Below are 17038 nucleotides of genomic sequence, written 5' to 3' on the forward strand. Positions count from 1 at the left end.
TGCAGATAAGACAAAAGGAAGAAACAGATACAGTATTTAGAATTTATAGTGGTTTGAAATGTCTTTCAAGGTCTCCTTGGCTCCTAAAGATATGAATATAAATTAAGAAACAAGCAATCTCCACAGAGCTCAGGGGAGCCCAAAGTTGTTTTTGTTGAAGTTTTCATTGTTGGACACTGTAAAGTACAAACAACCAGACTGTGGTACAGACCATGAAGATGGGGAGAAAAAAGAGGGGATCTTCAACATTTGGACACAGCAATGACCTCAAAGTCTTCAGGTCACAAGGTGAGGGAAAATACACCCAAGTGGGAAGCAACAGACAAGTGTTGTGCCTTTGTCCTATGGGGCTCTACACAACTGTGATGGACACACACAGCATAGAAGATCTGAAGGTCCCTCACACCTTCTCAGTTTGTTACAGAGACGTCCTTGAAAACCACGTCTACATTGCCAGCTCTGCACTTATTTATTCCATCATCCATACATAGCAACACCAAAGAAGAACATGTATTTCCCTCTTTAGTCTTAAATAAAAGTTGTTCCCAGAGTTGACATTGCAATACTGCCAGAGTAGTTGTCATAACTAAGACTCTCCTAAACTCTGACCACAAAATAAGATGTTTCTTCATTAGAGAACACCTGTAGAACAGCCCATGCTACCTACCTCTAGCATCTCACACAGCCTCGTTCCTGCTCAGCTTGCAAGAAACAAATAGCTCAGCATAAGTCCACCATCATTTCCAAGGGCATGAAGAATCAGGAGAATCCCCCTGGAATGAGTAAAGTTATAAAACTTGGCTGGAGCTGGCAATCCTGAGAGGAAAACAGGTTTTGGTATTTTCACAGCTGTCTAAATATGCTTGTGACAGCTTAAATCCCAGGATTTCAGACACAGTGCAGAAAGATGGTCCAAGAAGTGACAGCCCTCATCATTCACTGTGATGTTACCATGCACCTTTCCAATGTAAGACACATGGAAGAATAATTCATTAATTAATATATGCACACTTTTTTTCCAGTAAGTCCTCTGAGGCTGATGGCAGATGCAAAGTCTCACTGCCTCATGGAATTACTTGGAACACAGAAGCCAAGATTGACTTTTCCTGGATTGTAATGAGTGGAGCCTGAGGCATGGGGAAAATTCTTTGCTTGAATTTGGTTTTTTGGTTTTTTTTGGTTTTTTTTTTGATTTTGCAGGAGGACGTGTCTTTGCTAACCCTCAGGACTGTGCCCAGCACCTGATGAACGGAGACACTCTGAGCGGGGTCTACACCATCTCCATCAACGGGGACCTCAGCCAGCGGGTGCCGGTGTACTGCGACATGACCACTGACGGAGGTGGCTGGATTGTGAGTATCCATGTGGTTTTCTGCATGTTGTCCCCATCACAAAGTAACTGAGCCCCTACCAGCAAAGCACAGGAATGACAGCAGGCCCAGCATCACACGCTTCATTTCCCACACCACAGGGAACAGACCACGCTCTGATAATAACAGTTACACTTGGAGAAATGCCCTTTGATTTATTTGACATGTTTGCAGGGCTTCTGGAGAGCAAAATCTGTGAGTGAAGCTGATTTATTGTTCTAGAAATGAAATTAATGGCTGGTAGCTTTCATGGGGAATGATTCACATGCCTGCAGAAGGAGGGTGTCAGGCATCACCCCAATTGAGTCTGCATAGGAGAACTTTGGAAACAAATTCCTATTTGGCTTTTGAAAATCACAAATAATGCTTGTCTTGGTGTAGATGGACTGACAGTATAAGTAAATATTGCCATGGTGCTTTAATCTTATTCATGTCAAACTCTTACTTACACACATTATCCAAAACCCTGCTAGATGTATAGTCAAAAAAAAAAAATGGGCTTCCTCAAATGCTGATTTTTAGCCAGTAAATTTCCCCTCTTACTCTGCTTCAGAGCATCCCCTTGGATATCACAGAAATAACCAGCTCAAAGCAGAATTCCACACTAGAAAACCAGAGGCACCATGTGTTAGTTAAAGCAGAAACCTCAAAGGCAAATTCCTTCCTATTCTACCATTGATTTGCTTTGGACATTATCTAATACCTCTTTGGTTTCTACCACCTGCACATGAATTAATTGCATGGCTGCAATTAATGTCAACTGGATGGGCATTGCAATTTTCTCACCTGAAAGGCACAATGGAAAGAAAAATTATTATCTTTGCCTTGTGTGTCCAAAGCCTGGCAAAGCCCTTTCTCATCTCCATCCTTATGATTTTCCCCCTGGTCTTCCTCCACATCAGGTCTTCCAGCGGCGGCAGAACGGGCTGACTGATTTCTTCCGGAAATGGGCAGATTATCGGGTTGGCTTTGGAAACTTGGAGGATGAGTTTTGGCTGGGTATGACCTTCCCTGGTTGCCTTTCACTGATGTATCAAACCTAAATTCCATGAGCACTGTGTCAGCTGTTGGCTCCTTGCCCTTCACCACATTCCTCCCTCAGACAGTTTTCCTTCTGTTCATTCCCTGTCCTTCACCTTTGGAACTCATGCAGAGGCACACCACAAAAGGGCACATTGTGAAGGTCAGCAGCTGCTGGTTTGCTCTCTCTAGGAGAGAAGGGGAGTATGCTGTCAGTTTTCATGAATCAAAACCCATCATTGTCTATTGGATGACTACAGGTTTCAATGGTGGCCAGAAAGTCAGCTGTCCAATGACAGCAGAAAAGGAGTGAATGGGAGACAGCACAGCTCTGAAACTGAGTGTGCTCCTCCAAAACTACACCATGAGCTAAAGGGACCTGCAACATAAACACACTCTGGCTTGTATGGGAGCTTAACAACAACATAAATAGCACCAGGGCTCAACAGCTGAATGTTCCAAGTTTCAGCAGCATGAAGAAATGTGAACCTGAGCCTTGAACCCACCACTCAGACACAGTGAAGTGAAGCTTGAGTGGGGACAGAGAGCTCAGACCCCAGCAAAGCCAGGAGACACGCAGGCTCACCACAAGTGCTGCTGCTTTTTGATTCCTCTCCTTGCTCTCATTTCCCACTCCTGTTTTATTTGCCTTGAGCTTTCCTTGTTTGTTTGTAGAGCGGATGCGGGCACCAGGTCTCACTGGGTGTTTCACTGTCTCAACAGGCTTGGACAACATCCACAAGATCACATCCCAAGGGCGCTACGAGCTGCGAATAGACATGAGGGATGGTCAGGAAGCGGCATACGCCTACTACGACAAGTTCTCCGTTGGCGACTCCCGGAGCCTCTACAAACTGCGAATTGGAGACTACAATGGCACTTCAGGTACAGCCTCATTGCTAGCAAGGGTCTTGGGAAATCCTGTGACTGATTGGTCCAAGACTGTAAAGGAAATCCCAGCATGATATTTCACTTGTCTAGAGAAGTAGGACAAAAACTCATAGTCCTTTCTGCCTTCCTGCAGTCCATCATGTAAACCAGATAAATCCCACTAAGGACACAGAATTTTCCATTGGGGATAAGATATTTAATATCAGAGACATTGCTGTTCAAATAACCAGGCCAATCATCAGAGGTGTCATCTCACTTGGCAATAGCCACAGCTGGCTATTGATGTCATGCTGGAGGCTGTATTTATAGCCTTTCCACAGCTATGGAAAAGTCTGAAATCCTCTGAGTCATTTCCTCACGTGAAGGCCAAACACTGCCCAGTTTTGTAAGGACATTGTCACACCTGCTTGCTTGGTTGATTCAGAGAGTTAGAGCTGCACACCAGAAAAGAGAAGGTGCTAGAGGGAGGGCAGAGGGGGTCTCTTCCTGAAGAAGGGAAAAGGGGTACAACTGTTAGCCCCTTCACCTGGGATACATATGTCCATTGCAAGCCTCTATGACAAAACTTCTACCATGTATTAGGTGGAATCCCACAACATAGCCAAGATGCAGGAATTTCCCTATTCAATACCAGTTAGTTGCCACTGGAAGAGAAATGACAGGAATCTTTATGGTGTGCAGCAAAGCACTTGCTCTAACCTCAAATCCCAGGGCACAAGGCAGCCAACCTATTGCCAAGAAGGCAGTAATAGGGTCATGCAGACATGATTCTGTCCCCTTTGCCATGCAAACTCTGCTTCTAGCCATCCAGCCAAGGAGCTTCTGCTCCACCTTGAGCTAAGGGAGCCAGGGTTCAACAAATGGTTCATTGCCAAGAAGTTTTCTAGTAAGTCTCTCCATGGCTGGATTGCACACAGCTACCATGGGTCCACTTCATATGTCCTTAGGAATTACCAAGGAGCATATTTAGAATGTCGCCTGTAAGTATATCACTCAATTGGCCATATTTTACTCCAGCTTTTCTTTCACACAAATGCAGCTCGCTAACTATCTAGTGAGGATGAGGTTAGAAGTTTTGGTGGAATACGATATCACACACCTTCCAAAAACTTCTTCCCCTTATCCGAAGAGAGAAAAGGTGGCCAAGCATCTTGGTTCAAGAGATGAATGTTTGGTCTCCTTTAAGAGAAAAAGCTTCCTTTGGCTAACAGGAAAGAAGGAGACTGAAAGCATCCTGAAGTTATTTAGAAGAGCCAAGCCTCAGGAAATCAGAGATGCTAAAATCTGGGATTGAATTAGTTTTCTGAAACACTGAAATTCAGATCCAAACATGTATCCAAGCACTTTATCTGACAAAGCCAAGAAGTCTCTAAGATTTGCTATGGTCTGCAATGATCCTGAGTGGACAGCAGAGGACCTCAGATGAATCAATTGTGAACAATTCCAGTTAACATTATTCCCAGACTGTCAGCTGTTCGAGCTACTAATTGGAACGGTTACTACATAACCCGAATATCCTAATTTCCTTGTGAAAAGACCAGGTAACTCAGACTCCATCACCTTTAATGGCACCTCTTTCTACAGGAGACTCCCTCACCTATCATCAGGGACGCCCTTTCTCCACCAAGGACAGGGACAATGATGTTGCTGTGACCAACTGTGCCATGTCCTACAAAGGGGCATGGTGGTATAAGAACTGCCACCGCACCAACCTCAACGGCAAGTATGGAGAATCCCGGCACAGTCAGGTAAGGGAAGAGCTGGGTTGAAAGCTTCTGGAATTTCTGACATGTTCTTCTAGGGGAACATGTCAGCAATCCTAGGTTAGGGCTGGGGCTGTGTGGTGCACTAGGGTCAAGACTGGTGGCATGACCCCAGAGCAGCTGGAGTAAAGGGAGCCACCTTCAAGCCAACTATGCTAATACTTTTTGTCTCACAAACGCTACCATAGTCATTTACTGTAGTGTTAGATTAAAAAAATTACCTACATGAAATTTGATCAGCCTTTGAGCAGTGGCAAAAAAACAATCAAGCCATAGAAGCAGGAGTTGATTGCTCCTGCTATAGCAAGCTTCTGGCTTCTCTACAGCAATCAACCTTGTTTCCTTCCTCTCCCACTCTGGTTTCTTGTTAGGTTCTTTCCTTACCCTCTGCCTTTATCTCCCTCCTGCCAGGGGATTAACTGGTACCATTGGAAAGGTCACGAGTTCTCCATCCCCTTTGTGGAAATGAAGATGCGACCTTACAACCACCGTAACATCTCTGGGAGGAAGCGACGGTCCCTACAGCTCTGAGCAGGCTGAACCCCTCTTGCCTCCCACCAACTTTTCTGTCATTTGTTTGTATTTTATAATACGAAAAGGGAAAAAAAATTACTACTCGTCTGAGATAGCAACCTGCCCCTCACAAGTGCTGGAGGGAACCATGACACAAGGAAAGGCCATGGAAAAGGAAAGACCTCATTGCTTTACATCTATCCCAGAGAAATACCAAATTTCCAGTCTCCCTATCCGAATACTCTAGCCCTTAACATAAGAAGAAAGAGAAAGAGACAGATTTTTTGATATTTTTTTTAAAAGACACAGAAATCTCCAGCAAACCCTGTTAGAAATGTTTGTCACAGGGCCTACAGCAGAAACCTTCCCCACAGGTACCTTGTATGGCCATTTCCAGCCCAGTCATGGCCAGGGATGCCTGTCTGCTCCCTGGCTCCCTGTCCCCTCCTGGCAGGGAGGTCCCAAGCTTCATGCCATCCTGTAGACACCAACTCTTTACAGCAGGCAGAGGCCCATCTCTTCCCTGTGTGCAGGCTCTGGACACATAGGGACTAAGTGAGGATGAGAAAAGGCTCATCCCATCCCCAGTTTTCACAGGAGAGCTTGGCAAATATCTGCATATGTAGGCAAACTCCAGAGAGTACGTAGCTCATGTGCTGGTCCCACCACAAAGTGATGCTCGTGTGTATGGGAATAGGAGTTACTCCACCAGCCCCAGCCTTCATTATCCATTCCTCCAAGCTGAACTCGGCCCACTCCAGGTCCATGACATCTGCCTGGGTTATGATGAACTTGATGGAGAAGAAAGGACTTAAATTAGAGGACTTAGGAGAAAAATCCCTACTCTGGTCCTGAAATCTAGGACCCATTTTCTGTTATTTCTACGTTCCATCATGCTCTCTCTCTCTCTCAGGTCACTGGTCCCAAACAAAACAGTTTCAGAGAAGAGGCAGCAATAAAAAGATATCACACAATCGCAGCCCAACCTAAAGCCAACAGTTGTCACAGCTCAGGTGCTTCTGTTCATGGCCCTCCACGCACACAGGGAATTATGACAATGCAGCTAAGGGAAGACAAATGCAAGCTGAGGAATGTCCATTTCCTTCCTTCTCCTACACCATCTCTCTTCAATGCCATCACAAGGACACAAATCTCAGTGCCTCAGTATTGCCATCTCTATAACAGGAAATTAACAGTTTCCCCTCCTGGAAGGGGTTCCATTCAGATTTTGGAGCACTTCAAGGCCCTTGAAAGAATTAATGGGTTTGCTCTTCCCATCCTTAACTTCTCCTGTCTCAAGGAATATGGACCCTTTGGATAGCTCTGTGTGTGCCCTGTTGTCATTGACTCCACCTCCACATAGCCCAAATGACCACCATGCTTAAGTCATTCCTCTGCCAAGGACTTTAATCAATTGTCACTGGCCTGGTCTTGAAGAAGGGACTCGTCCCTGCATGCAAAGACAATGCAGCTCATCACTGGATTTGCAGCCAAAGGAACATCATGAATGCTAAACACTGTTATCTGGTTTTATCACACTGAAACTGCTTTCTCTCAAAAACATCTTTCAGATGGCAACATAAAGGCATCCTTTCAGAAGCTTATAATTCAGGCCAGTGTATCTTTCATGGTCACACTCCTTAATGTTCTGACGTTACTCACTATGGCTGCAGAGCTGAAGAAGAGCATTAGGCGGGAAACATAACCTCCTTTTCCACACCACATACTGGCACATGGGCCCAGTCCTTCATGTGGTCAGCTTACATATGTAAATGAGATGTTCCTTCTTATTTCCCCTTGGCATCAAATCAGGCAACAAGTCAACCAGTTGAGGAACAGGTGAGTCAGAGGCTGCAGATGATGGGATCTCTTACAGGACACAGCCACTCCCATAGATGGCAGCATGTCACGCCTCCTGAACACCCAACCCTGCTTCAAGACTCAAAAGCCAACAAAAAGCAGCAGATGGAACTGGTTGAAGCCTCAGAAGGCGTTTAGTAGACCAGCAAAGTAAATTTTCCCCCAGACCATCAAGAATTTATAGGAAGAAATATCCCAACACAAGCTATAATGGAGCAGAGGTTATCACCAGCAGAGACTGGCAGTGGATAGTGCTGTTTTCTTACCTACCCAGGTGAAAGAAAGAGATGTCAGTGGAAACACACTTATCATTCACAGTCAAGTGAAAGGCAAGAAACCTCTCTTTTCAAAAGTAAGACTCAAACAGAAAATCAAAGTTTGCCAAGCTTTCCTAGCAGGTTCAAAAGAAGATCCTCAAAAAGGTTGATTATTCTCTAAACAGGTTTACTAATATGTATCTCTCCCTCCTCATGTCTGTCATCCCTTGTACAAGTCCTGTAACTAGGATGAGTCAGCCCAGTTGACCCAACTGCATAATCAGGTATGAAAAACACTCTTGGAGAAAATATCCAATCTTTCAGTGCTATTATACATCAGTGCTGGTCCCTAATCTCTGATGTGATACCAGGATGTTGCCTTTCCATGGCATTGGTGAAAGACTATTACTTTCTTAAAGGGAAGATTTCTACACACCATGGTTTTCTCCTGGTGATAACCCAATCCAAGCCCAGGCACACAACTAGCAATGACGACCTGGTCATTTGGGCCATCATTCCTTGTTCACATTGTCCATAAACAAGATAAAATTTGCCAGAAAGTTATTTTTCTACTTTTTTTTTTTTTTTTTTTTTTTTTTTTTTTTTTTTTTTTTTTTTTTTTTTGACAAACCTCCTGCCAGCAATTGCAAGCAAATTTGTGCTTAATGTTGATGCTACAGAACGGCTCCATGATTAAGTAGTTTCTTCTCACCCTCCATCACTGGATGGACTAGTTCATTCTCCAGCTAGACCAGGTTTGGCCCTGGAATTCCCAGAAACTAAGCCTGGATCTGATGCAGTATTCATCCTGAGAAACTTTGGCTTCAGCATGTGAACTATCACTGGGCTCTGGTGGCTCCACTGCCATCCTAGGTTTGTGTGGCTCAGGCTTGTTCTAGAGCCCAAAAAGGAACAGGAGGCTGTTACCTAGACCACATTATCTCTGTGAGATGCCATCTTGTGTAACAGGAAGTAGGAAGAAGAACATCAAATCCTTCACACACCAGAACACCGCGTGTGCCCATGACCCTTGCAGCCTTTCAAAGCCAGCTGTTATTTCTAACCCCAAAATCCTGGAGGGAAACACAAAGGGACTTTCATCCCTTGCCTGATTTTCATTTACCTCTGTTTTCATTCTCTGAGCCCACCTTCCCACTGCATTGAAACATAACCAAAGAAAAAAACAGTCCTGAAAGGAAAAACTGCTTTTAATAAAGTGATAGCATCTATAAATGAATAATTTCAACAAAGAGAGAGGCCAGTCTCTCCCCAGGGGTAGCTGGGTTTTGGTAGGAAGGTACCAGGAGAATATCCACACAGAGGTTGGGGAGAAGTCTCCTTCAATTCCTTATTTTTGCATTACTTTACCGTGGGCATCTCAAAGTTTAGTACCAGCCTAAATGCACTCTTGCCTCCTTCCCAACGGGGCACTTATCCCACGTGATGTGTGCGGTGTGGAAAGCACAGCTCATGCCACCTTCATTCCCAGTGATGCAGCTGGTGAGAGCTCAGCCAGTGGTGTCTCCATGCCTATAAAAGGCTCAGAGCAATCTGTCAAAATACAGCAGGAGCCAAAGTACCCTCCTGGTGCCTCACCTCCACGCCAGCACATGACCTTCATCCCAGCTCGGAGCTGCCCTCCTGCTGCGTCCCCACCATCACATCCGGGGGTCACCACACACCCCTATCTTGTGCCCCCCAGACACGCCCACAAGTTTTAACTTTACCAAACACTGCCAGCAATGAACTCTCACCCCAATAAAACCCTTTAATTCATGCTTACACCCACTAAGAAAGGGCTCTGTCCCAGGGCCAAACAAGAATCCCATCCCTGTTTCTGCCAGCCAAGTGCCCTGGGATAATAGAGTCCCCTGGGGACCACCAGCACCTCCAGGGTCACCTTCCCCTTTCGTAAAGTCCTGATGGTGGTGGCAGTTCCTTGCCCCCTACAGAGAGGAAATTTGGGGTAAGTGGGAGGGAAAGGCCCTTCCCTTGGAAGATCCTGACACCTAGACCCACTTCAACACCCAGCCTGCAATTCTTCAGATGTCAGTGGTTTCTCAGAAGGATGGTTACACAAAGAGCTAAACAAACAAAAAAGCAGCCCCATGTGTACAGATGTTATCCTGGAAATGTTCTTAATATGTTAAAAAAGTTTCAGATCATAAATAAGGGAGAGCAGAGACAACAAAATGCCTTGGACAGGTTCTGATGAACTCAAACACAAACCACTGCAACCAAATGAGGGGGAAGAGGAAAGTAAATAAATGCATAAATAAAATCTATAATATAAATAAATAATATATTAAGCAACCCTCCCCACCCTGTAATGAAAATGTAGCTTGGAGAATGGGATCAACGCTTGTTAACCATTGTTAACCAGTATTTTTAGTCCTGACCGCTCTTAGGCTATGTATAGTTCCTTTTTTTAATGCATTTTCTATACATTAATAAAAGATACTGAAGGAGTGAGCCGTGTGCCTGTCTGGGAGTGGGGTGGGACCAGGGTCCTCATGCATCCAAGACCAGCAACATTCCAGCCCCAGCCTCACACCAAGAAGGGACACACATCCCCTATCCCTGATCTTTTGTTATCCCATGGGAGGAGCATGGAGGGCTTAGCACAGGTTCACATGCAAACCTGGAGGAACAGAGCAGCTGATAGATCTAGCACATGTCATGTAATAAAAAAAAAGTGAGAGGAAGCTTTGGGGCAGCCCAGTTTTGGCTGGTGGTGCTATCTCCATCCTTGTAGGTGTTCAAGACCAGGATGAAAAAAGCCCTGAGCAACCTCATCCAACCCCAGGGCTGCCTTGGGCAGAAGGTGAGACCAGAGACTCCCAAGGCCCCCTGGCCCAACTATGCTGTTAAAATAAATAGCACTAACGTGGCCATGAAGCCAGGTCAGCACGGTCAGTCTGTTAACCACAGGAAGGCAGGGAGCTGCGCTTTGGCCTCAGCCCAGCATGAGATGTTTTGCTAATAAATTTAGCTACTTTCATGAGCTAGAGGCTCTTGGCTCTGCAATTTGCAGCCAGAGAAAGCAAAGCTGTGGTATGAATGCTTGGGAGCAAAGGGAAACAACCCCAAAATCTCCAGTGAAAACCATTTGCCTGATTTAAACAGCAATCTATTCCCAACATGATGGAAACTCCACCAAAAAAGAGATTGGAAGACTCATTCCAGCAGCATAGACTCCCAGTGGAAAACAAAAACACCAAAAAAACCCAACCAAACAAAAAACCCAAACAAAACGCCAGCACTGATTAGCAAAACTCTCTAGGACAAATATGAACTTCAGAAGATTTTGAAATTCTTCTCTTATTTCACAGCAAGACTTTACCCAAACCTCTTCGTTTAAAGTTTTCACATTCAACACATGACCAGACACTATGAGAAAGCTTGAAAGAAGCTCTTCTGCCAGACCACTTCAATATTTTCTAAATTTGATTTCAGAGAGACAAAACAGGGCAGTTTTCTTGGTGGCAACTCCTCAACTTCTCCTTCTTGCTCGGATTCATGAGACAAAAAGAAGGAAGTTGTGAGAGAGGGGATGTCCCACCTTGGCCATGACCTTTAGTACACCAAAAGCAAAGCCTGAAGCCTGATGGACTCAACCATCTGGAATAAATGAACTTTTTTTTGTGTCTAAAGGTAGTCAGTGCCATGGAAGACCCTTCATGCAAGACTTGTTGCGTGGAGGAGCTGAGGGATAGAGATGTGTTTGGGATGGGGAGGAAGGGTTATCTCTGATTGTATCCCAGTGGCACCATGCTTGGCCAAGCAGTTGACACAGTCCAGGGTGTTTCATTTATGGTCTCTAAGACAAGGGCAACACCTTTCACTGTACCTCCCCATTCAGCATATCTGGGGTCAAGTGAGACCCCCAGGGCCTCCATTTCTTGCAGAGAGGCCCCCAAAAAGCTCACCAGAAGGAAACAATGTCTTCCTATTGCAAAAACCAATAGCAAGAGATAGGTATGTATCACTCAGAGGTTGGTACCTAGAGAAGGCAGGTACATGGGGAGCTGCAGTATCCCTCTGGATCATAACCACCTCCCAGCATCACAGTCAAGGCCAACTCCATGTTTCAGATGGGAGTGAGGGATGGCAGAAGCCCTTTTCTAAATGCTACAAGTTTTGATTTAAGCCTGGGAAGTGTTTTGCCCCATCACACTAAACCCTGGCAAGCTTCTGCCCTGTCACATATGCCCACCACCCTCATTGCTCTGGTCCCCACTGCCCTTGCACAGCTCAGAGCCATCACCATAATCTAGACACGGTCCTACATGTGGTAGAATTTCATATTTCCAGCTGCTCCAAGAAGCATGCCTTCCCTTCCTCTTCAGGCACTTCCAGCCACCACAGTCCCCCATCTGCACTTTACACAGAGATATTTCATCACAGCCCTCTTACCAAAGTCCCCTTTCTGCATGAGTGATGCTCAGGAATATTGTTCCAACAGCAAACATTAGGAGGGTGTACAAAGGTCCTCAGCAAGGACCTCGGGCACCCATTCCAAACGCAGAGCTCAAGCAACGCATTCCCAACAACACATCTTGCAGCCTCAGCCAAAAAAAAAATGCAAGGGAAATGCTGGCCTAGGAGCACAGAGTGCAGCAGGAGGAAGGGCAATGCCTCCAAGAGCAAGGCTGGAGCAGGTCAATGAAGAGGCAGCTTTGTGCCATAGATTCACAGCTGCTTTATGGCTTAGGAAATGTGATTTTTATAGCACCATCTTCAACATTCTCAGAGTTTATTTTCCTCTCATAAGATGGCATGTGTTCATCATCCCTTTTAAAACTCTCTTTTCCATTTTTATATTTTTAACTCCTGGGGCTATAGGCTCTGATGTTTAGTTATGTAGAGTGTAAAAAAATTATAAATTATCTCTTTTCATCAAATCTAAATGCAGGGATTTTAAATTTTATTGATGTGTCCCCTCTCCCTGGGATGAGGAATGCTGTGAATAGCAGCCTCCAGGCTTATCCCCCTTCCCTGCACTATAGCCAGCAATTCTTCTGCTTGCATCTTGTTTCAACAAGCACAAAATCAATCCTAGAATGGGTTGGGAAGGACCTTGAAAGATCATCTAGTTCCAACCCCTCTACCAGCAGCGACTGCTTCCACTAGACCAGGTTGCTCCAAGCCCCATCCAATCTGGCCTTCGACACTTCCATGGATGGGGCAGCCACAGCTTTTCTGGGCAACCTGTGCCAGGGCCATACCATGCTCACAGGGAAGAATTTCTTCCAATATCCCTTCTAACCCTGCCCTCTGTCAGTGCCATCCTGCCCTTGTTCTTATAGCAGCACTTCTCTCCCTTCCCAGTATTTTTGGACTCTTTCTGCTATCAGTAGGAATATCAAAGGATGCAGCAATCCTGTAGCAGGTTTCTCCCAGCAGCATGGCTAATCCTCTTGCTCCCACCCAGGCCATCTCCCTGGCATTGCTCCTCCACAGGGACCAGGGCCTGGCGTGGCTTCTGACCAGCAAAGCAGAGCACACCAGGACAGGGTGGGGACACAAACTGCCTCTGTTCACTACAACAGGCCTTTGTCCCCATGCTGTCCCCTGCATTTGCTGATGTCACAACAGAAGAGGGGGTTGAAGGAAGTAATTCTGCAAACAGTTACGAGAAAAATCCTCCTTAAAAGTAAGAGATGGAATAGGACAAGGTAGGAAATTCTCCCTCTAAGAATTTCAGAAGGTGTTGGAAACGGGCACTTGGAAGAGGATCAGCAGAGGGAATGGGGCTGGAGGAGCATCAGGGCAGTTCTGTTTCCCCACTCCTGGAGACAGTGTCTGTCCCTGCTCCTGGTCCAATGCCCTCTGGCTGCACTCGAGCCAGGCCAAAACCAGATGTCATCTCCCTGTTCACCCCTTGGATTGGTTCCCCATCACAACCTAAGGCTGCCTCTGCTCCCTATCTGAGGGGGATTTTGCCCATCAAAATGCTCTCCCTTGCAGAAGGGCAAAAGGAGAGAAAACACACCCAGAAGAAAGGTCATGGTTGTTTTTTCCCCTCTTTCACCCACCGCAATTTGCATTTCTCTCTCGGTTCCCTCCCGGCAGGTGGGTGAGCTCCCAGCAAGCAGCCCTGCCCTAGCCGTGACACCCAGCTGCATCCTCCCCACTGAGCCCCCGGTAGCAAACAAGATGAGGACCAGGAAGACTTTGAACTGTGAAGAACAAAGGTCAGATAGTCCCACCCCCAGGCAGGAGCTACGCCCCAAGGGCAGCACAGAACATTCCAATGGCTCCAATACCCCCAGCCAAAATCCTCATGTGATCCTGAGCCAAGGGACATCAGCTCACTACAGATCTCTGAGAACAGCTTCCCCCATGGGAGTGGCTTATGGACGGGGGACAAATAATGAAAACAATAAAAATACTGCTACTAATTTGGCATCTGCATATCTTAAAAAGCAGGATTGGCTCTCCCTGCCCACCTCAGTTTGGCTCTGGGGGAAACCAGCCCTGAGGGATGGCCACTGACTGATTGCTCCTCAGCAGCACGGAGCTGAGCCAAAGGAAGGACTGTGAGAGAGGGGATGGCTGGCACAACTGGTTTTTCACCTAAAAATCAACCTTTGCAAATCAGACCCAACACCTGTGTAGCATGGGAAACCCCTAGGGATGGCTGGAGGAGGCATATGCTGGTCCTTTGGGGCACTCGAATGTGCCCAGTATCACTCCCCCTCCGGTTCACACATTCCAAAAATCCAGCCCTTGGATGCTGGTGCGACCCCGTTTCCATGCTGGGGGAAGGAGCACCCCCATTCATCAACAGATTTTCCTTCCCTGCCTTTCACAGAGCTGATCCTTGAATGCTTCAAACGGGAAGGCACCACGTCACACTGTCGGGACTCGCCCAGCCCGGGTGCTTTCCCCACCTCCTGGTGTGTCTCCTCTCCCCCTTGCCTGCCACCAATGCTGCCTGTAGGATTTCCTCAGGAAGGAGTTCCTGAAGGCTCATGCGCACAAAACAATCAGCTCTAAACATCCCAAACACTGAACTCTGTCCCAAGCAGACACATACCACCCTCCTCCTCACCTGCACAGAGGTCCCTTACACCACAGTTTTCTCAACACAAGCATCTAGCAGTATTTGAGGAGACATCTGCAGACCCCACTCACTCCCTGCCTCAGCATCCTTCTTGTCTAAGCACCAGGGAGGGATGATCCTGCAAATCCTTACCCACCTTGGCAAGCCCAGCTGCAAAGCCTCACAAGTGATGGGTGGGCATGAGGCACTCCCAAAAACTCACCAGCTTTGGAGCATTTTCCCTAAGAGCAGCATTTGCCCCCAGCACAGCCTACATGGGACCTAGCCCAAACACTTAAGGGCAGTACTGAAACAGCCCAAGGAGGGACTGGGACACCTGAGCCCAACCTCCCCTCAGAGCTCCCCCTTCCTGGAGGGGACAGAGCCCAGCTGGTACCAAACGAGAGAGAGCAGGAGATGAAGCAGCTTATCCCAAAACACCAGCTTTGTGTTTGTCCTCCACTTGTCAAGAGTCACGGTCACCATGCCATCCCATCCCTCCTCCTCATTTTCCTCCAAAGCCAGAAAATCCATTGCTGCTGCTAAATACCAAGAGCTGCTATTTTTATCCAGACTACAACCAGAGCATGTGTTATTTTTGGTGTTTAAACTGCAGGCTTTTTTTTGTGGGAGTGGGAGAGGGAGGAAAAAAGGCACAAGCATGGGGGAAAAATGAGAGGAATGTTTCTCTGGGAGCAGAGTTTTCCATTGCTTACTTTAAGCCAAACTAATGTCTGCAAATAGAAATCACCACCAGAAAGCAGAGGAAGCAGCTGGGAAAGAAAGGTGTGATGATGTCTGCAGTCACTCTACCACTCCCACCATGCCAAGAAAACCTCAAATAAACTGACCCTGGGTACCAGCTGGGTGTTATGAAGGAGTAAAGCCCACAGCTGTGTAACAGGGCAAACTGGTGACAAAGTTAGACAAATCCAATGAAACAAGAGGGAAGCAAGAGGGTGTTTCTATCTTCACTGTGAAATGTGTTTTCAAAATCAAATTAGGGGTTAAGGGAGTCTTAGGAGGCAGTTGAAGTTATCAGGGCACTTTTTGGCATGGGAAAGGCTTTGATACCACATGGAAATAAGGATTTTGGGAAGGATGGATGGAAAACAGGAGCTGGAGGTGGGATTTGATTTCCAGCTGGTCGCAGGCCTGGGCTCAGACTGACATCCCATGAGGTGACAAGAGCTTGCCTGGCATGGGCTCACTCAGTTCCTGTGCTTGAAGGGCACTAGCAAGCAGGACAACAATCTGGAGCTGCAGTGATTCATCAGCAGCTGAGTCACGGCTTCCTCTCGCCCATTAAAGTTTCTGAGGAGCAAAGCATGATTCCTTGGATCCTAGATATGCTGCAGTCCAAACAAAAATCTGTGCAAATGTACCTTTTTTTCATGCCACATGGGAAGGAGCCTTGGCACACCTTGCTGCAGAAGACATCCACAGGATCAAGCATCACATGCTGCTCAGATTAATTCAAAACATCTCCTATAGACCACTATGGAATTTGAGTTGGAGTTGGAAGGGACCTTTACAGGTCAACTATGGGGAGGTAGATGCTGGCTTAGACAGAGCAGGGGACTGATTATATTTGTATATTCTTGCACTAATTCTAAGTTTCTTAAAGTTTATCTGATGCTTCGCAGCTCAGTTTAATGGCATTGCCACCCTCGATGGCATCAAGACTCTCCTTCACATGTAGCAGCATTCCAAGACATCAGCATTAGCAGTGTCCACCACCTCTGCCACATCACCACAGCACTCCTGCCTGAAGCCAAGAGGCTGCCATAGCACTGTGTTCAGGGGGGGCCCAGAAATCCAGGGAAGGTGCAAGGCCAGCAGCTCCTCCCTTGCCAAGGCCTCTGCCAAATTAAATTAGTGTGGAGCCCCAGTAAGGCTGTTTGCCCAGCGAATTAAGCAAATATCCCAGGTGCCAGGGACAGGCTGGGCTTTCACTTTCCCAGGCCCAGGGACAGGCACCCTGAAGCCTAACATTTTCAGATGTGCTCAGCCCCAGAGAGCTCTGATAATAAATAGTTTTAATCAATCCTATTACAGGGGGTTCAAAGGTGTCATTGTGTTGTAGAGTGGTCAGGTAGCCCTCAGGTGAATGTCAGCAGCCAGGTGGCTTCTGTGTGCCCTGGGAAGGATGTTTTCATAGGTGGATTTGTTACCCACAAAAGAGGGAACGGCTGCAGCTCAGTGAGGGGGGTAAGCTGGGAAGCAGTGAGCTAGGATACAGGGGGCTGGGATAGGGTCAGGGAACAAAGGAGATATAGGATGGGGTGAGCTGGGACATGGAGAGATGGGATGGAA

General features: G+C 46.6%; 1 protein-coding gene across 1 annotated transcript in view; it reads left to right on the forward strand.

The window, feature by feature from the left end:
- The window catches only part of TNR (tenascin R), a 73625-nt gene extending 66851 nt beyond the window's left edge, over positions 1-6774 (forward strand). The window contains exons 18-22 of the mRNA XM_056497508.1: positions 1201-1352; positions 2273-2369; positions 3114-3275; positions 4866-5029; positions 5456-6774. Of these exons, the coding sequence (XP_056353483.1) occupies positions 1201-1352; positions 2273-2369; positions 3114-3275; positions 4866-5029; positions 5456-5575 (695 nt within the window). The 3' untranslated portion in view covers positions 5576-6774. The remainder of the gene's footprint in view (positions 1-1200; positions 1353-2272; positions 2370-3113; positions 3276-4865; positions 5030-5455) is intronic.
- Positions 6775-17038: the final 10264 nt, after the last annotated feature.

This window comes from Oenanthe melanoleuca, chromosome 8, assembly GCF_029582105.1.
Source record: "Oenanthe melanoleuca isolate GR-GAL-2019-014 chromosome 8, OMel1.0, whole genome shotgun sequence".
NCBI classification, from domain to species: domain Eukaryota; kingdom Metazoa; phylum Chordata; class Aves; order Passeriformes; family Muscicapidae; genus Oenanthe; species Oenanthe melanoleuca.